The sequence below is a fragment of the Hemicordylus capensis genome, chromosome 4, assembly GCF_027244095.1.
Source record: "Hemicordylus capensis ecotype Gifberg chromosome 4, rHemCap1.1.pri, whole genome shotgun sequence".
Classification (NCBI taxonomy): domain Eukaryota; kingdom Metazoa; phylum Chordata; class Lepidosauria; order Squamata; family Cordylidae; genus Hemicordylus; species Hemicordylus capensis.
The window spans coordinates 174,088,244-174,109,789 of NC_069660.1; the positions used below are offsets into that span (position 1 = coordinate 174,088,244).

The 21,546-nt window shown below is 44.7% G+C and overlaps 1 protein-coding gene across 12 annotated transcripts in view; it reads left to right on the forward strand.

The window, feature by feature from the left end:
- The window catches only part of KIAA0232 (KIAA0232 ortholog), a 73,155-nt gene extending 54,621 nt beyond the window's left edge, over window positions 1–18,534 (forward strand). For 10 of the 12 annotated variants that reach the window (XM_053242890.1, XM_053242895.1, XM_053242897.1 and 7 more), the window contains 3 exons: window positions 4,073–4,181; window positions 8,516–8,613; window positions 16,052–18,534. In XM_053242890.1, the coding sequence (XP_053098865.1) occupies window positions 4,073–4,181; window positions 8,516–8,613; window positions 16,052–16,231 (387 nt within the window). In that variant the 3' untranslated portion in view covers window positions 16,232–18,534. Of the gene's footprint in view, window positions 1–4,072; window positions 4,182–7,584; window positions 8,430–8,515; window positions 8,614–16,051 lie in introns of those variants that run through there. The other 2 variants (XM_053242891.1, XM_053242892.1) reach the window with 2 other exon arrangements.
- Window positions 18,535–21,546: the final 3,012 nt, after the last annotated feature.

The following is a 21,546-nucleotide window of genomic DNA, read 5'->3' on the forward strand; positions in this document are numbered from 1 at the left end:
GGAAACTTGATGTATTTGGGTGTCGTGTTTATTTCACTGCTAGTCTCTCCATTCGCATTGCGAGCTATAACTATGTCCCGTGGGACTCGTTCCGTAACGAACTGGCCTCTTCTGCTTCAGAGGATGTTGTTAAGAGCTTCAATAACATGCTCTCAAAGTGCACTGATCTCATTCATCAGCAGCTTAGCACATTTAAGCACTTGGCTGAAACCGAATCTAGAACTTAGACAACGGCAGTTTCTCTTTGATGCCACGCCTGGCTAAGATCCACGACTCTTAACCCTGACATGAAAGATCGGATTGGGCACCTTCCATTTGATGGAAAAGGTCTTTTCAGTGAGTCTACTGACTCAACGAGACTCTTTAAAAATCCAAATTTACAGCTAAGAGCTTTTTGGCGACAGCCTCGTCTTTGCAGGGCTCTTCTCGATACAGACCATATAACTGCCAATGCGGTTTTAAATATTGGGACCGAAAGGACTATTGTAAACCCTTTAAGCCCTACCATAAGAAGGGTTATGGTCTATGTAACAAAAATCAAGGTCCTCATTCCACCAAGGACAGCTCCAAGCAGTCCCTTTGATCTGGGAGACTGTTCACCGCTTGCACCATCATTGCCGACCAAAGCCTTCAACATGGCCGTATGTGGCATACCGTCGATTCCTACTCATTTGCCACCCATCAACATCAGCCTAGCCAGTCATGCCTCGGCATGGCACAACATAACATTGGACCAGTGGGTCCTCGGAATTATCAACTCTGGCTACACAATTGAGTTCATAACTTTGCCACATTTTGAGGGCGTCAAGTCCACCCCTCCAATGCCGGCCCTGTGGGAAGAAGTGCGCACCTTGTTGGAGAAGGGTGCAGTAGTTCTAGTGCGGTGGAGAGATCATCTGCAAGGTTTTTACTCTTGATACTTTCTCGTCCCCAAGAAGGACCGAGGAATCAGAGCCATTATGGATCTCCGCAACCTGAACCGCTATGTGGACACACGAAAATTCTGCATGACAATGTTGCAGGGAATTCTTCCGCTCCTGGCCAAAGAAGAGTGGCTTGCGACGTTAGATCTCAGGGACGCGTATTTCCATATAGCGATCCAGAGCAATCACTGCAAGTTCCTCAGGTTTGCTGTAGGAGGTGTAGCATTCCAATACAAGGTGCTACCCTTCAGGTTATCCATGGCACCCAGAGTGTTTACAAAATGTATAACTGTGGTCGACGCCTATTTTGAGGACTCGGGTGGGGTGCTCACTATTTTCCCGTATCTCAATGATTGGCTTTTAGTGCACAGGGACAGATGCCAATTGGAATCTCATATCCATCTCACCCTTGGTCTCCTCCATGACTTGGGGATCCAAGTCAACTGGGCCAAATCCAAGCTCCATCCCATTCAATTGATAGACTTTATCGGTGCCCATTTGGACACTCAAACGAAAAGAGACTACCTCCCTCTGGACAGATTTTTGCAGATTTGTGCTCATCAGCCACTTCAAGCACGGCCCTCGCCAATGTGCAGGCCATGTCCAGGGACTTCTTGGCCTCATTGCCTCATGAAAATCCACAGTTCTCTACACCCGGCTGTGGATGTGAACTCTCCAACTGTGTTATCTCTGGGTCTTCTGACCAAATGTCGACAGCCAAGGGCTGTTCCTAGACGTTCCTTCATGGGTCTTGAAATTCTTGACTTGGTGGAAGACCAGGGAGAACCTTCTCAGTGGCATTCCTCTCATCGCTCCGGCTCCGTCATTCTGTGTCACCTCAGACGTGTCTCTCATGGGCTGGTGAGCCCATTGTAGCAATCACTATGTGCAAGGTCTTCAGACGGTGCATCAATGCCCATGCACATCAATTTTTTGGAGTCATTGGCTGCTTACCTGGCTATCAAATCCTTCACCCCCTTACTTCAGAACTCAGTTGTGCAGTTACTGATAGACAATTCTACGGCAATCGCATATGTGAATTATCAAGGGGGCATGGTGTCCTGATCTCTCTGTGCCCTGAGTTCCCAGCTCTGGACTTGGTGCATACCCAGGGACATCTTCATGACGGCTCTGCATATCAAAGGGCTTCAGAACGTCTTGGCCTATTATCTCATCAGGACCTTCGATTGTCAACAACATCACAAATGGGAACTGAAGCAAGCCTGCCTGAACCATCTGACGCAAATGTGGGGCCTTCCTCGTCTAGACGTGTTTGCTTCAGTGATGAACCAGAAATTTCCGCAAAACTGTTACAGAGCGGGTGTTGGACATGCCTCCTTAGGGGATGCTTTTCAACATCATTGGGGAAGGAACCTATTCTACCTGTTTCTGCCCCTACCTTTGCTCAACAAGGTGGTTAGCAAGCTGATCCGCAACAATGCGCGAGCCATATTGATAGCACTGTGGTGGCTGCGCCAGACTTGGTTTGCATCGCTACTCAGACTGATGAACAGCAACTTGTTTCACCTACCTCTCGATCGGGACTTGCTGTCAAGGGATGCGGGAAACACCTGCACCCGTCTCTACAAACCTTGCGGCTCACAGCCTGGAAGGTCAGTTATTGAAGAATATTCTTCCGAACTCCAGGAGAGCCTTGACTCACAAGAGCTACGCGAGCAAATAGAAGCACTTCACAGTGTATGCTAAGGACCATGGCTTCCATTCTCTAAAAGCTTCTCCCACTCAAGTCCTCCACTCAAGTCCTCACCAGCCTGAAAGAAGTGGGCTTAGCTAATGTGTCCCTTCGGATACTCCTGGCCACTATTTTTTCTAAACATGCTGGTTGGCAAAGCCACTCTGTGTTCTCACACCCCTTGTGCAAGAAATTTTTGCAGGATGTCAACAACCTTTACCCCCCTGTTCACGTTCCTACAGAACAGTGGAGTCTTTCCCTGGTCCTCGCCTCCTTCATGGAAGCTCCCTTTTGAGCCGCTGCATGAAGTCAGTCTCTATTACTTAACTCTCAAAACTGTCTTTTTGATAGCAATTATGTCCACCAGGCGCATGAGTGAACTGACTGCCTTGCACGCCAATGTGCCATTCACGCAATTCTATCCTAATAGGATTGTGATGCATACTGACCCCATTTTCCTACCTAAAGTGGTCACGGACTTCCACTTGAATCAAAATATCATCCTTTCCTCCTGAGTCTCGCCTAGACAAGGCTTTGCACTCCCTCGATGTCTGCCACTGTCTCCTCTACTACCTGAAACATACAGTGGATATTAGACATATTATGATGTTGTTCATCTTACTTAAGGGCAAAAATAAAGGTCTCTCTCCAGGCAGAGGCTTTCCCATTGGTTGGTGGAGCTCATTTTCTTAACATACAAGTTACAGAATCAGCAACCTCTCAAACTCATCAAAGCGCACTCCACTAGAGCATACGCAGCTTCTGCTGCACACTTACCTGGCCTCCGTTTTAAGGACATCTGTGCTGCGTCCACCTGGTCTTCGCACCTGCCTTTCATCAAGCACTATGCTGTGGACTTAGGTTTGGCTGCGGAGGCCAACTTTGGGAGAGAAGTACTCAAGCAGGTTCTACAATAGTGGGTGGAATGGCTGCATCCTTCTCCAAGAGCAAAAGCTAGCTAGTCACCCATTTCTCATGATGACAGTGGATCACTTCCAGATAGAAAGTTTGCTTACCTGTAACTTACAATCTGGAGGTGATCCATTGTCAGTCATGAGACCCACACATACCTTCCTGCTGCAGCATTTTCATCACACGACTGACTTGATCACTGAATCCCACACTGAGTGTGTACTCTGTCATAAGACGGGTCTCCAAGAAACAGAGACAAAATGGCACCCAGCTGCCTGAAAAAGCAACGTGCACGGAGGGGAGGGGCGCCAGTGAGGAGCTAGTTAATGCATCTGTGAGGTCCCTGCACAGGCACAGTAACCCATTTCTCATGACTGACAACTGATCACCTCCAGATCATAAGTTACAGGTAAACAACCTGGTTTTTTGTACCCAAAGTAAACAGTGGTGCTGTTGAAAACTTGCACTGTTAGATTACTCTTACTGGAAGTTCGGTGTAGTGTACAGGGTTTTAAAAACTGAAATGCAATTGTTCTTCAAACAGTTTCCTGTCTCGAATAATGATCTTCAGAAAATAAGCTACAATCAAGCAAAGCAGTGCTGGTGGGAGAAAGCTCTCTATACACCACTCTTTCCTGCATCCGAGTATGAAGGTAGCAACATCTTTTAACTATTAAATGCATTAAAGTTGAGTTGAAACAGAGTAAATGCAGATGAGCACATACCAAGTCATAACCACTTAGAGAGCTGATCATATTTTGGAAAATGTGACTTATGTTTCCTATGCTTTCTGATCTAGTGCAGTAGTGTGGTAAAGTTATCGCCATTTGGCAGGATAAGAACTAGGATAACCAAGTTAGCAGGATAAACCCCTGCTAACTTGGCAAAGAGGCACCTTTTGAACATGGTGATTCTCTTTATTTAGCAGGGGGAGAGTAACTGGCTCTATCCACCCCCAGCACAGTACCTCCTGTGACTGTTGCTGGTGTTTATTTTATGTTTCTTTTTAGATTGTGAGCCCTTTGGGGACAGGCATCCATCTTATATAGTTATTTATTAGTTCTCTATGTAAACCGCCCTGAGCCATTTTTGGATAGGCGGAATTGAAATCAAATGAATGAATAAGAACTATCAACTTTAAGTTGTTATCTGCGTACTATAGGTATAAGTGTAAACTACCACTTGGCTAATCGCCATTTGTATTTAATCTTCATTATCACCTACCAAGTAATCTGCATGTTAATGTTGACTTAAGTCAGCACAAATGAATAAAAATGGAGCCATCCAGTTGCCTTTCCTTTGTGGAACTTGCAACATGATTTTGGACCCCCAAAAGGTCCAAAGGATAAAAGCAGCTTGGAGTGGTTCAAATGGCAATAGACTGGTAAGGAGAGGGTTAAACACACTTATCCCTGGTGCTGCTACTGCTGCTCATGTCTAGGGCACTCTACAGTGGAGGAGTGCTGTGGCTTCATTGCACATGTCTGCAGTGTAATAAGTAGTGGCTTTGCCGGACCTTCTCTTAGAATGCACATCTTGTTCTTGCAGGATTTCTGTGCCTCTGAAAGCTACATGGCAGATGGGGGTTGGGGTAACAAGTCCAGCTGAACTCTGAATAAGTATGCAGTCATGGGGAAAGCTGCACCAGTTACTCCTTTATGTAGCTTGCAAAAGCATAGGAATCCTACAAGTACAAAAACTGTGGCAACCTACATTTTCTGTAGTGCTTCACTCTACAACTAATATTGTTGAATAAAAAGCAGACTTTTCACTTTTCTTACAGTGGTGAGTAATCAGGAAATCCTTTGTCTTTGCTGCTCACCTCTGGTGTGTCTATGGAGGACACAGTTGACGGGGAGGGCGGTGGATTCTCGATGACATCAGCTTACCAGAGCTGAAGATCTTTCTCATGACCTTGCCACTGGAGCACAGGCATGGACATGGGAGAAAGTCCCAGCAGCCCCATCAGGACTCTGACTCCTCCTCCTATGCCCCAATTACTGATAGTACAATAAAGCTCAGTTCAGTTGATTCCGATCTTTGATCAGATAAACAGATTACAACTCAGACCCAGATTAAAAGAACCTTAAGGGTAAATATTAATACAGAGAGATAAGAATACACATATCCTCTCTAATAAAACGCTTGGTGTCCGTCCGTGGACGGACACCAAGCGTGTGTCCGTGCCTCCCTGCCCTGTTCTGCGCCTGCGCGAAGCGCAGGCGCAGAACAGGGCAAGGGAGACACGCTTGCTGGTACCAGGGAAAAAGCAGGAAAACACCAACGAGGAAAACGAGCCAGAAACACGAGCACCGGGAAAACGAACACCAACGAGGCCACCGGGAAAACGAGGACCAACCAGCAGGACCTGAACGAGACAAACCCCGAAGCAAACTCTGGGGGCCGAGTGGAGGCTGTTCCGAAAAAGCCTGACAGGGAGAATGCTGCCGCCGCCGCCAAACTCCCACCCTCCCTCCCAACTTCCAAAACCACCTTACCCTGTCCCATGTAAGCTGGATGATGAAATACCGGCATTGAAGAGGAAGTGAGGAGCACGCAGGCAGAGCTCCTCTCTCTGCACAGACTCTGCCCGAACTGCCGCTTTGGGCGGAAAGGACGCAAGAGGCGTCCTTTCCGTCCAAAGCGCCAGTTCAGGAAGAGGCATTGCAGAGAGAGAAGCACTGCTTGCAAGCTTCTCTCTCCCTCTTCTATGCCAGTTTTCCTTCAGCCAGCTGAAAAGGACCAGGGTGAGGTGGTCACTGAAGCTGGGAGGAAGGGTGGGAGTTTCGCTGCAACGGCGGGGGCAGCTTTAACCCTTTCAGGCTTTAACGGAACAGCCTCCGCTCGGCCCCCGGAGTATGGTCCCTGTCTCCCCGGTGCCGTCTCTGTCGCTCCTGCTCTCTTTCCCCCACCGCCTCGCCCCCCCGGATCAGAACCACAACAACATAAAAGTAACACTAAGCACTACAACAGCCACAAAAAGTAACACAAAGCACAACACACTACATTAATTAAAAAAATAAAAAACTGAGGCAGTGGCCACAAGCGAGACCAGCACTCCCCCCCCCAACAGCACAGCATAAAAACCCCCACCCACACACACATACACACACACAATGCATGAAAAGAGGGAGAATAGTCTAGCACCCGTTATTCTAACGGGCTTAAAAACACTAGTAGAAACTATAAGAGTAAAATAAAATGAGACAACCTAAAGACCTAAATTAACCATTTCTAATACCCCATGTGTGGATCTTAATTGCGGCAGTACAAAACCTGGCTACCTGCTGTGAAACAGTGCAATAATGCAAGCAGCATTGCTGCTGTGATGTAAAAGGAGGCGGAACTAATAACAAGATAGGCCAAACATTTAAAAGATGTGGTTGAATGTGATGACCAGGGCTAGGCAATGAAAGGCATATCTAGTTATGAATAAGTTTGGCAATTAATCTGATGAGGTTATATTCATTTAATAATAAAAAATTTATTAATTAGCCATCCCATAACAAATTGTTCTCTGGGCAGCTCAAAAAACATAACAAATGAAATCACAAAATGCAACACACCAAGTGTGTGTGTGTATTCAAGCATACACGCACATGTCTACAATACAAACCAATTCAAAAACTTCTTAAGAATCTAACTTAAAAATCAAAAAATTTAAGAGGCCTGAGTGAACAAAAAGGTCTTTACCTGGCATCTAAAAGAACAAAGTGATTAAGCTAGGCGAACCTCACTGGAGAGGCTTTTCCATGAACGGTGCGGCCACCGAAAAGGCCCTCTCCCTGGTAGCCACCCCTGCCTCACCTCGTTTGGCAGGGGTACTCGGAGCAGAGCCTCTGAAGAAGATCTTAAGGTCTGGGTTGAAACATATGGAGCATGGTGCTCTCTCAGATAACCCGCTCCCAAGTCATTTAGAGCTTTAAAGGTTAAAACCAGCACTTTGAATTGGGCCTGGAAACTGACTGGGAACCAGTGCATCTGATAAAGCACTGATGTAATATGATCAAAATGTCTAGTCCCAGCTAATAATCCTGCAGCCCTGTTTTGTACCAGCTGCAGTTTCCGGCCTGTTTTCAAAGGCAGCCCCACGTACATTGCATTGCAGTATTCTAAGCAAGAGGTTACTAAGCAAGAGTAACTGTGGCCAAGCTATCTCTGTCCAGGTAAGGTTGCAGTTGGCATATCAGCCGAAGTTGATAAAAGGTAAACTCATTTGGTAATGAACGTAGTTTTAGGTTCCTCAGTCATGCTAGCTGGCCTTGAAATTTTTTGTTTTTGCACAGCCTATAATGTTCCATTAAGATACAACTCCACATAGGATCCATTCAGTACTGTGCCATATTGGCTGGTCCTTCACATAGGGCTGAGGGGCAGGGAAAGAATTTGTCATGGATAGATCCCCAAAACATTTGAGTTCCTGCCTAGCAGGGGCCCTGCAATTTCAGACTGGACATATTTGTCGTTCTTCTCTTGTCCACTGGGCTATGGGAGGCGCTGATATGGGAAGCCCTTTAGGTTCTGTCTATGTGTATGCCACATTGTGCGTGGGAGCATGTGTGGACTAGGATGGTGGTGGTGTTGGGTTCCCCGCTGTCGCTATATGGTTCACTTGCTCTCTGTACATGGGTAATGTGCTCATATAGCAGGCTCATAGGTTTAGCCTGCCTGAGAGGACACTGTCCTGCCTATAAAACCATGAAGTGAAAATAAGATGTAAAGGGAAAATTAATCAGAAAATATAGTATATCTTAAAATCCTTACTGTTCAAATATTTGTGACCAAAGCAATTGGCCTATAGGGAAGTTTTATTCTCTTTGCTAGTTCTGCTTACCTCTTTTGATTGTCCTAACCAGAGGCTGTTGTGTTGCACCTAATAAAGATTTTTTTTTTTTTTTGGCCATTGCATTCAGTTAAGATACCTTTTGTAATGAATTTTCCGTTCTATCTTCCTATCCTTCCCTCCCACATGAAACACTTTAAAAAGAATGCTGTACAAATGTCAAGAGCGAGAATGGTGTTGGAGAATTCACAGATATCAAAGAGATATCACACACGGAAGAACATCTTCTAGATATTAATATGGTAAGTGTTACAGCATCTATTTCACAACTAATTATTATGATTGGATATACAATAAAACCTGGACTACAAACATTATCCCTCTTCATTGTACCTCTTTGTAATTTAATTGTTTAAATTTCATATCCCATTCTTCAGGGTAAAATATTTCCAAGGCATCTTACAGAGATGTGCACAAAACTGGCCAGACCGGTTCAGACCAGATTCAAACCGGCCCGGCTCAGTTTTGGCACTGCTCCGGTTTGAACGAGCTCGGAGCTCTACTGGTAAAGGAATCTGCTGAGGATTCCCCTTTACCAGTAAAGGGGCAGAAGGCTTCCCTAAACCTAGAGGGGGTGGGAGGAGAGTAATTTAGTACTTACAAGTGCAAGTTGCAGCTGCAGTGGTGGCCACGGCCGCAAAGAAGCAGTTATTTGCTTCAGAGTAAATTGTAGGCATGTCCGGTATCTCCACTTGGATGATTAGATTGACCCAATCTGTGACTCCTGAGGACATGGACAAGCTTCTTGGAGCAGTGCAGCTTACCACCTGTTCTCTGGATCCTTGCACAACATGGCTTATATCACCAGGCTGGGAGGTTATTAGAGATCGCCTGGTGATATCATAAATGCTTCACTGGGAGAGAGTAGGATGCAATTGTTAGACCACTTCTTGAGAAGCCTGCACTGTGTACCCCTTGGAGCTGAGAAACTGTAGGTTGGTTTCTAACCTCTCTTATTGACACCTTAGACAAGGTCACCGAAAAAGCGATGGCTAATCAACATGAGGTAGTTTTGGAGGAAACAGATTATCTGGACCCATTTCAAACTGGCTTTCAGGAGGGCTATGATGTTGAATTTGCCCTGGTTAGTCTGGTGGATGATCTTTAACTCAGAATCAACAGAGGGAGTGTGGCTCTGTTGGTCCTTTTGGATCTCTCAGCAGTTTTCGATACCATCAACTGTGATAGCTTCCTACACCATCTGAAGAGCTGGGAGTGGGTAGTACTGCTTTACAGTGGTTGCATTCCTATCTCTCAAACAGGTTCCAGATGGTGTCGCTTGAAGACCTGCTCTTCAAAATAAGAGCTTTTGATTGGACCCCATAAGGGCTCCATTTTGTCTCCAGAGCTTTTTAACATCTACATGAAACCACTGAAAGAGATCCTCCAGGGATTTGGTGCAAGGTGTCATGCAGATAAAACTAAGATATATTTATCCCTGTCACCTTAATTGGGAAATGGCATAATTTCCTCAAATGCTTGCCTGCTGGCAGTAATGGGCTAAATGATGGATAACTACTTGAAGCTGAATCCAAACAAGATAGAGTGGCTCATTGTGGGGGAATGCAGTAGGTGGGATAGATCTGCCTGTCATGGATGGGGTTACACTTGTGTAGAAGGATCAGATATGTAGTCTGGGAGTCAGACTACTGGACTCCGAGCTCTCTGTTGTATCTCAGATTGAGGCAGTGGCCAGGAGTACTTTCTATCAGTTTTGTCTGATATGCCAGCTCTGCCTGTTTCTGGAAGAGAGTGGCCTTGAAACAATGGTGCATGTGCTGTTAATCTCCAGTCTTGAGCACTGCAATGCACTCTGTTACACTGCCTTCGTACATAGTAAGGTAAAGTGTGCTGTTAAGTCAATTTCGACTCCTCACGCCCACAGAGCTGTGTGGTTTTCTTTGGTAGAATACAGCAGGGGTTTACCATTACCTTCTCCCGCACAGTATGAGATGATGCCTTTCAGCATCTTCCTATATCGCTGCTGTCCAATATATACCAGCAGGGATTTGAATCGACAACCTTCTACTTGTTAGTCAAGCATTTCCTCGCTGCGAAATTCAGCAGCCAGATTGGTCTCCAGGGTAACTTGGAGCAAACACAATGCTCCTGTGTTAAAAGCATTGCACTGGTGCCTGTATGTTTCCAGACAAAATGTAAAGTGTGAGCAATTGCCTATAAACTCCTAAACTGTTTAGGCCTGGGTTATCTTAAGAGAACACCACCTTCTGCATGATGCCCACTGCTTATTAAGATTATCTGGAGAAGTCGGCCTGCAGGTGTTGCCAGCTCATCTGGTGGTGACTCTGGGTTGGGCCTTCTCTATAGCCCCCGGGCTTTGGAATGTGCTCCCCACTGAATAAATAGCCTCAATATTTTGTTGTAAACCGCCCAGAAACGTAAGTTTTGGGTGGTATAGAAATATGTAATAATTTTAATTAAAATATATATTTCTTTGATGTGGTCTCTGTCTTCTACACAAATGGGCTGTGCGCCTGCGCAGAGATTTCATTGGAACCGAACAAGCTCAATTCTCCTGCTTTGGGCAGGAACCCCGCCCCCAGCCACTATATGCGGCTGCGCCACTCCTTATCCCCCCAGTCTTCCTTTGTCTGCGCTTCAGTGAACATCATGGAGTCCATAGCTTAGCAACGAGTAGGATCTTGCTGTCCCCTTGTTTTCTCCCTGCTTCTTTACAAAGTTTAGTTTCTTCCTTTATTTCTTTATTTCTTTCATGTAGTAGCGTTTTCCCTTGGCGTTTTGTGTTCTGCCAGTTTTTTCCCTTTTCTTGGAGCTCCAATTCCAGCTAGGATGTAGCGTGGTGGCTGGCTGGCCTTCGGCGTTTATGCCAGGCATGACTAACTTTAAAAAATGTATTCAGTGCAGATCTAAGATCCCTTCCCCCGATACTCATACTGAGTGTCCCTTGTGCTTGGGGGAATCCCACATTATCAAGACCTGGCTTCACTGCCAGAAGTTCACGAAGCAGGCTCGCAAAAATAGGGCTTCTCGCCTGCGCGCAGCTCTGTGGGATCTGGCTCTTATCGTTGAAGCGGTCTGTAAAAATGGCTTAATCGGTACAATCGGAGCGTGTGGTATCTGCTCCTGTGGAGGCCGAAAATCCGACCCTGGTACTAGTATCGGCGTCCTCTACTGCTTGGCCTTTGGTGTCAAGTGAGCTGGTACACTTGGAGACCTCCCTCAACATCAGGCACCCATGGTACCGAAGTCCTCCCCGAAATCCTCGGGATAGGTACCGAAGATAAAAAAAGAAGCTGAAGTTTCATCATGACTTGCTGGCAGGTTGACACTTCCTTCCTATACCCAAGAAGAAGAGAACAGCAGAGGTTCCCGTGTCAGAGGCCCCTGTGGCCAAGAAGACTAAAGAGGCCTTGGATCGTCCTGTACATAAGTCATCTGTCTCAACAAGGCCTAGCTTGCCTGTGGCTGCTGAGTTGTTGGACTTGGCCCATGATCGTTCTAGATCGAGCAGGTTACGTTCGGTGGCATCAAATGAACTGGGTTATGTTTCATCTGAAGAAGAGGCCTATTCTCCAACCAAGCCTGCAGAAGATGCATCGTGGCTGCCTAGGCGCCAGTCGCCCCCTCGAAAGCACCAAGAGAGTGTCCCTCTTAGAGACCGTGGTGTCCGTTTGGGCTCAGAAGAATGCTCCTCAACTTACAGACAGGATCGGTCCTGGGACCGTTGTGATCAATCGTATCTAGATCTATACCAGGCGGCGGAATATCGCTCTCCCTTGGTTGATGTTGAGTCTTCTTATGGCGCATGGCGCCAGGACTCTGGATGGCTTTCCTGCAAAAGCATTGATTGCAGGTGCTACCATTTCTAGACAATTGGCTCATCTTGGCGAGCACCAGAAGTGTGGTCTTGGATGCCCTCGAGATCGTGGTGGATGCTCTACAGGACCTGGGGTTCCAAATAAATTTCAAAAAATCTCAATTAGAACCGACTCAGCGGATTTAGTTTATTGGGCTGATATTTGACACTACCTTGGAAAGGTCTTCCTTCCAATGGGCCGTATAGATACTCTCCGGAAGCTGGCAGCGGTTTTCTTGGCCGGAGGTCCACAAACTCTGCGCTCAGTACAGCACCTTTTGGGTCACATGGCAGCTACTACGTATGTGCTGCCTCAAGCACGTCTTTGGATGCACATCAATTCAGAGATGGTTTCTGGACGTGTTTGTTTCCATCTGAAGCGCACGCCGCCTCAGTGGGTACAGGCTACGGCAGAATGGTGGACGGAGTTTCGGCACCTGAGTGTCAGTGATCCCTTTCAATCCCCTTGATCCCGTTGGGTAGTCATGATGGACACCTCGGAGCTCAGTTGGGGGACAACACCTGGACGGGTTTCATCTGCGTGGACATTGGTCCCCCAAGGAGAGGACTCGCCACATCAGTTATTTGGAGCTGTTGGCCATTTTCAACGCTCTCAAAGGCTTCCTGCCTGATAGGGGGTCATTCAGTGACAATACAAATAAACAATATGACGGCGAAAACCTACATCAATCAACAGGGTGGCACGTCCTCAAAAAGCCTTCTGTTTGTCTCTGGACCTTTGGCATTGGTGCGTGGCATATGCGGTAACGCCTCAGGCAATTCATATCCAAGATTCCTTGAATGTCCAAGTGGCCACTCTAAGCAGAATGAAGTGGTCTCCCACGAGTGGGCATTACACCAGGGTGTTTTCAGGGACATATTTCTAAACTGGGGAGTCCCATCGCTGGACATATTTGCTTCCCGGGACAATGCACAATCTGCCCTCTATTGCTCCAGGGGAGGGGAGGGCCACGGCTCTCTGGGCGATGCCTTCGTCCTGTCTTGGAGGGGCTCTCTTCTGTATGTGTTTCCCCTGTTGCCCCTCATTCCGAGGGTCCTGCGAAAATTGAGGGTGGATCGGGCCAGGGCAATCCTGATAGCCCCGTGGTGGCCCAGAAGGCCTTGGTTTCTGGCCCTGAGGCACTTGGCGGTAGATTGGAGTCACCTATCTGTCCTGCCGGACTTGCTGTCACAGGAGAAGGGACGGGTGCTCCACCCGGATGTTCGATTCCTTCATCAGACGGCGAGGAAAGTCCTGCCGATGTCCCATTGAGACTTAAGGAAGTTTTGGTTGCTGCTAGAAAGCAGTCTACACGGAAGTCGTATGATCACAAATTGGCTCGTTTCTGTTCCTTTGCTTCCCTGCATGGGTTTGATGCATTTAATCAATCTGTACAAGATGTATGTAATTATCTGTTGTCCCTTAAGGAATCTGGTTTAAAGTTCTCATCCCTTAAGTTGTATTTGGCTGCCATTGTGGCGTGTTCCCCCGCTAATTGGGCTTCATGGTTTAAAGATCTGGTGGTAAAAGGCTTTCTGAAAGGTTTGATTCATTTGTTCCCAGACGATCCTGTCACTGGCCTGGGACCTGTCGGTGGTATCGGCTAGCCTGCTACGTCCACCATTTGAGTCCTTGGTTTCATTTGATCCTTGTCTTCTGTCCTGGAAGGTTGCCTCTTTGGTGGCCATTATGTCCACCAGGAGGGTCAGTGAGTTGAAGGTCTTGAGTGGCTAAAAGTCACCTCCAGCCTCAAAGGCAGGATGCCTCTGAGTACCAGTTGCAGGGGAGTAACAGCAGGAGAGAGGACATGCCCTCAATTCCTGCCTGTGGCTTCCAGCGGCATCTGGTGAGCCACTGCATGAAACAGGATGCTGAACTAGACGGGCCTTGGACCTGATCCAGCAGGGATGTTCTTATATTCTTAGGGTTGACCAACCATATCTTCAGTTCCATAAGGACAAGGTAGTACTCAGGCCAGATGTCCAGTTCTTGCCCAAAGTGGTCTCCATGTTTCCCGTGTTTTTTCCAAATCAACGGATGTTGAAAGAAGGTTACACTGTTTAGATGTCTGAAGGGCGTTATACCTCTAAGTTCATAGGTCTGCTGATTGGAGGAAATCTTCCTTGTTGGTTCTGTACGATGGGCCATATAAAGGTCTACAAGTTTCGGCCCAGTCCATGTTTAGATGGATAGTTTCCACAATTGAACTTTGTTATCAATTGGCTCATAAACAGTTGCCTGCTCCGGTTAAGGCACACTCTGTTAGGTCCATGGCGGCCTCTGTGGCCTTTGAGCAGATGGTCCCGTTGGACACTATATGTCAGGCAGCTACTTGGGCTTCGCCCAATTCATTTATCCGTCATTATGCAATTGATACCAGGGCATGGAATGATGCTGTGTTTGGCAGGAGTGTCCTGCAATCCATTTTCAGTTGATGTACTTGTTTCTGCAATAAAAATTTCTGGCAGATTATATTCTGTTCTTCCCTCCTCCTTGGGTGCTAGCTTGTTATTGTGCCCATTTGTGTAGAAGATGGAGACCACGTCGAAGAACAACAGGTTACTCACCTGTAATGTTGGTTCTTCTAGTGGTCATCTGTACTTCTACATGCCCTCCCGTCCTCCCTGCGGGGTTCACTGAAGCTGGATTCTGTGACTGAGGGGATGAGGAGTTGGGCAGCCGCATATAGCGGCTGGAGGCGGGGTTCCTGCCCAAAACAGGAGAATTGAGCTTGTTAGGTTCCAACGAAGTCTCTGCACAGGCACATAGCCCATTTGTGTAGAAGTACAGATGACCACTAGAAGAACCAAAGTTACAGGTGAATAACGATTAATTGATTGAGATAGAGAGATACAGGTGAAACTCGGAAAATTAGAATATTGTGCAAAAGTCCATTAATTTCAGTAATGCAAATTAAAAGGTGAAACTGATATATGAGACAGACACATTACATGCAAAGCGAGATAAGTCAAGCCTTAATTTGTTATAATTGTGATGATCATGGCGTACAGCTCATGAAAACCCCAAATCCACAATCCCAGAAAATTAGAATATTACATGGAACCAAGAAGACAAGGATTGTAAATAGAACAATATTGGACCTCTGAAAAGTATAAGCATGCATATGTATTCAGTACTTGGTTTAGGCCCCTTTTGCAGCAATTACTGCCTCAGTGTGGTGTGGCATGGATGCTATCAGCCTGTGGCACTGATGAGGTGTTATGGAAGACCAGGATGCTTCATTAGCGGCCTTCAGCTCTTCTGCATTGTTTGGTCTCATGTCTCTCATCCTTCTCTTGGCAATGCCCCATAGATTCTCTATGGGGTCAGGTCAGGCGAGTTTGCTGGCCAATCAAGCACAGTACACTGTATACTTTTCGGAGGTCCGATACTGTTCTATTCTTCAATACTTGTCTTCTTGGTTCCATGTAATATTCTAATTTTCTGGGATTGTGGATTTGGGGTTTTCATGAGCTGTACGCCATGATCATCACAATTATAACAAATTAAGGCTTGACTTATCTCGCTTTGCATGTAATGCGTCTGTCTCATATATCAGTTTCACCTTTTAATTTGCATTACTGAAATTAATGGACTTTTGCACGATATTCTAATTTTCCGAGTTTCACCTGTATATAGCTAACAACTTCTTTCAAAGCTTTGGAGACATGCCTGTTTAACCTGGCTTTTGGTTAAATTTTAAACTGTCAAATTGCACTACTTGTTTTGAGTGTGTTAATTGTTGTAGTAATTTATCTAAACCACCATGAGACATTGATTTTGGCAGTACACAGATGTGATAAATGTTTGTATTGTAACTTTTTAAAATTTAAACCCTTAGGTTTCTTCTGTTCATGAAGCAAGGTGTACAGATCCTAGAAGTTCTGAAACAAAATCAAATGGCTTTAGGAAGAAGCTATACTCCAGTGACAGCTCCAGCTCTGACGGCACAGCATCAGAAAGTGGAAATGGATGGGTAGATCCTTGTGAAGAGGAGCTTTTCTCTCGAACTCACTTATAAAACTGCAGAGTAAAGCAGATTGTTTGAGTAGCACGAGATGGAAAACTCTTCCGAAGGGTCTATAACTCAAAAATGAATTGAGTTTCCCCTTCAGTTAATGGATTCAGAAGTGTATTTATCTTTCTCTTCTTGATATTTTATTTTCAATAGATGGGATCATGATCCCATTGGCTTCCCCTCCCCCCCCCCCATGTTAGCTCCTTGACTATTCGGACCTAGATTAGATTGTGTTGTCAAATCAAGAATGGATGTGCATGTGATTGTCTTGGTAGTACCACTGCTCTCTTGCATCCTAGCTACAGTTATTTTTATTTCTAACTGTAGCCCTATCAGTATTACTATCTTACTAGCATTGCAGTGTCTACAACTATTCAGAGATTTTATCTTTTGACACATTAGGCTTTGTTTAAGATTTGGGAGATAAATACTTAACACTGTAATCTATCAGTGCCTTTCTGAATGTGGGAGGAAAACATGTATGGCTTGACCAGTCTTTAAGATCTCATAACTTTGGAATAGGAATACTAGGGCTGTGCTTTAGAGACTTTCAGAAACTGTGTTCTCTATCATATGATCTCTCTTCTTGACTTGCATATAAACTAACACAGTTCAAATGATTGTTACCTTCTTGCTAACTGAAGAAGCCAAGGATTTTTGCAAGTGTGGAAAAAATTTGATTTTTCTCTCCCCTCCCTCCCTTGCTTGTTCATCTTTATCTTTCAGGTCTGTGTTATAGATAACTAATTACAAACAAATGACACTAACGGCATGACCCTGGGTATACTTACATTCAAGTAAGCTTTATTGATGTCACTGGTACTTACTTGTAAGTATGCTTAGGACTGTACCATTAAACCCCCTGAGGGGAAAAAATGGGCAGCGAATTTTTTGTTACGGGCTACAAAGATTTAGCCTGAATGACTGAAGCAATCTAAGAGTCACTGTTCAGTTTTTGTATGCAGAGGGTCAGTGTGTCACTCAGAATTGAATCCAGTGGCTCCTGCAGTTAGCTACCATTGTGGCTCTAATTTAGTAAAACTTGTAGCTAACTTTGTGTCCTGAGAGAATGTTAGGAGTTGTGTGTTGTGGGTGGGAGTGGGGGAACATGACTTACATGTGTGATTGCAGTAGTGACTGTTGCTTTATGTGACCTGCTCTTAAAATTTATTTTAACATAGTCGATGCATCTGTCAAGTTGTAACTGTGCAAGACTATCAACTCCCTGTGCTACTAATGTATTATGCAAATCATGAGCCAGGAGGAGCAATATTGGTTTTTACCATTTCATAGTTTAAAAAAAGATCTATACAATAGCAGCATGTTTAAGACATCAGAAAGTGCAGAAAGTTTACTATTGACTTGAAAATGCGAAGCCATTAATTTTGATAGGCAAGAAACTCCTAACAATTATAGTTGTTTGAAATGGTAAGCTGAACTGGCTGTGAAACTTATATTCTGTGCTAGTGAGCTCAACTGAATTTGAGTTTAGTTGCCTTTTCTTGATTGATAGAACATGACTTAAGATCTAGGGTATCAACACCTTGTAAGGTTGCATGTATCCTTTCTGTTGAAACTTTTACTCCATTGGCTTGGTTTGTACTTTACAGGGAAATGTTATTAATAACTGCTTTTAAGCTACATTAATTTAGCATTCATACAACAAATCTTTACAGTGTTGTGTTTTTTCCTTTGAGATTCTGGATAAGTTTTTATATATTTACTTTCTTCTGGAGCTTCCTTAATGTTGTATAGCACATGCACTGAGAATGTCTGTCAACATGAAAGCAAAAAAGAACGAAACTGATAAATCCTAATGATTAACTAGAGAGTCATTGTTAGAGTAAGGAATGACCACATGGGAATATCTGCTGGGGAAGAACCCACACCTTTTAAACTCGGCTTACCTAGAATAGAGATCTCAGTGAAAGGATGGCTAGTTAATTATGATTTAATATTTTAACACCTTTGAAAATGTACACGTTACATGTGTGGGCAATAACAAATAATATTTATTTGTTTTCATAATTGAATGGATAAAATTCTGAAGCTTTCCAGTGAGAAGGTTGATGTGTGAGTTTGTGTTCTTCTGCAAGAATAATTTAAAAGTGGAAATGCTGAAATGCACTGTGGTATGAAGCGCATTGCATATCCATAGCACTGAAGTATCAGTTTTTCATTCCTGGGCTGAATTTGTTTCTACTTTTTTGCTTCAAGTGGTTGTATTGTTCTGATTTCACATACACCAGAGTAACTGAATTTGTTTTTTGTGGAGTTCTTAACACCAAATAAAAGATAAAAGGGCAGTTGCATTGTCTTGCTGTATATTCTTACTCAGCATACAACATTTTCACTTGGATTAAGATACTTTTAACATTGGTGCAGATTTGGGACTCCTATCTAGAGCACTGAAGGCACATAACTAAATGCCTCATCCCTCTCTGCCTTTGGCAAATTCCACACACCAATATCTCATCAACATCAGAGCTTCATTATTTTCTTGCTTGAAATTTTCTTTTCATATCTTCAGTTTGTAACACTGTTAACACTTTCTTCAGAGTCCCTTAAGTCAGATGAGCTTAAGGGTCCATAAGAGTAGCCCAAGGGTCTGTTAATGAAACAGCCTCGAGGGTGATTGGCCTGCACCCCCTAGTTCAGGGGAATTTCGCTCAAAAGGGGAGACAGTTCCAATCAGCCTTTATTTGTGCAAGAGAGGTTTGAAGCAGTTTATTAACAATAAAATCAGGCTAAATTACTATGTGGTCCTAATTTAAAGGCACTACAAATATGCTAAAAGACAGACTATTGTAAGGCACATTTAGTTTAAAGTTCCAAATTATGTGTAAATTCCCAGGCGGGCTAGAGAGGTACTTTAAGGTAGAAGGACAAGATTTCAGAAATAAGAGAAAGGGATAGGTTCAGCCCTGAAGAAGCTGGGCAAGAGGCTATATCACCTGTCCTGGAGAGGAACACCATGGTGGTCTGCTGGAGTCTCTTGTTGCAGTCTGCTGGGGTCCAGAGTGAGAGGCACTGAGATGTTTCACAGTGGGAGCAATGTTCCCTCTAAGGCATGTGTGCATGCTCACGTGTTTTTTGGTGTCCGCTCAGTTAATTTCAGATCCCACTTGGGTTGAATCAGGAAGGCTCTGTTCTGAATGCACGTGCGCACACGCTGCCTTGATACTACCACTCAGAACAAAACTCATTCCACACACAGATGAAAAAAATTAGAGAGAACACTGAGTGGGAGTCCCAAGTGTAACATACACAAGGAAGCACGCTGTGTCATGGAGTTAGTTAGGAATACTTTTATCCCAAAACATGCCTTGAGGGCACTTGTCTTTTGTCCTGCTTTGATGAACAGCGGAGCCCAGACAACCTTTTTTTGGGAATGCATTGTGTCTTGATAGTCCTTCCTGGATAAGAAGATGTGTGAATTGCCTATGGTATTCAAGGCTGATTGTGAGGATAATTGAAGTGTGCAGATGGGTTTAAAGAATCTCCTGTGCTGGGACTGGCTCTTCCAATAATTCTGTCAAGTTTCAACAGGCACACTTTCAAAGTTACACCACTTATACATATTGTAATGGAGGCTGCAGATAAGAAACTTGCCTTATCTGTCTTTTCTCCCTGGCCTGATGGCCAGGTATTGTCTCTCTTTGTGAGAGGAAGGGGAGTTTAGATTTCATTCCAAGGCTGAAATGATCTTAGATGCCAGACACTTGCAGTAGTTAGTCCTGGGAGTCTGCTTAGCTGGGCACCCCTCATAGAGAGGATGAAGCTAATCCCCTTTCCAATTTGTGGGGCTTGCAGCCAAATCTAGGGGTGACCAGTCCACTGCCAACTAAGCATCTTGTCCCCATGTATAACATAGACTGGGAGCTCACATTGCGGTGCAGCTCCTGAGCATAGCAAAAGTGTAATCTCCAAGCCTGGAGATGTAGTTGCAACCAGGAAGGCTTCTGGGAGCAAGTAGAATAAGTTCAGCTGGTAACAGGCCCATAGCTCAAATTACTCCAAGTCACTTTTACATTGATGTTAATGTAGCAAAGCAGTGTGGTCTTCTTAACTGCAGAAAAGTACTTTTTGTTACCACTTTAACTTGTTGTGTCTTTTACCCATTTTCCCTTTTAACCTCTTCTTCCCTGTGCAAGGTAGAGGTGAAGAAGCTGGCATTCCACCCAAAGGAAGGGGCTAAAAAGATGGAATGTTGGGGAGAGTGACATTGAGGGGTAGAGGAGAGTAGACGAGGAGAGAAGGGCTAACAAAATCACTTCTGAGGAGATCAGCTTCACATTTGATCTCGGAGGAGGGAGCCTCCTGGATTACAAATACTTGAGTGCTCTCCTCTTCTCCTGGAGTTGTGTTAAGAGACCTTTGTGTTTAAATTGGTGTTTGGAAATCATTCTTTTATATTTCTATATATTTGTTAGATATTGACCTTAGTATGAATTATATTTAAGTAGACTGAACAAACATTCTTGTATTTTACTGATTAGCCCAACTTATTCATTCCTGTTGCTAACAATTAGTGTGGGTTGCATCTGTGTCCCATATCACACTCTCTTCTCTGAACTTTTGTGCACCATGGCAGGTCTGCTGCCCCTTTCTGTTTCCCCACCCATCACTTTCATTACCTCCCTTTTTCTGGCACTCCTTTATTTTCCCATTAGTTAACTTTTCCCCCTAAGCTTCACACAGCCCTACTACTTAGCAGAGGGAGAGCAATTACCTCTATTCAACCCAGAATAGTGTTTCCCCTCTCCCAGTGGCTGTTGCTGGTGTCTCGTTTCTTTTTACATGCTCATGCCTTTGCTATGTAAACCACTTTGAGAATTATTCAAACCAATGTGTGCTATTCTGGCCTTCCTACCAGCGTCCACATCTTCTTAGCTGTAATGTGCAAACAGTTTATTTTTAATAAACTTCGGAGCAGTTAGCAGGTTCATAAACATGTTGTAACAACAGCAGCTGGGATACAGAGAAAAAGCAGAACACTTATGGCCAATACCTAGAGAGAAGTTGAGAAGTACAGCTTGCATTTAACTGTTTTTGTTTTGAATTCTTCTGTTCTCAACAATGGGGAAAATTATTCTGAATGTGCCAGCTTAGTGGCTGATATCCTAATTAATGCACTGCTAGTGCATCAGGAAGACACATCTGTGGAGAGCTTTCCTAGCTGTGCAGTGGCAGGAACAATCTTCAGCAACCTTTGCTTTCCTTGGAAATAGCCTGTGCCACCTGAAAATAGGGGCAAATGTGTAGGTGGCACAGGACACTTTCAGAGGAAAAGGAGATCAGTGGAATTCACCACTCCT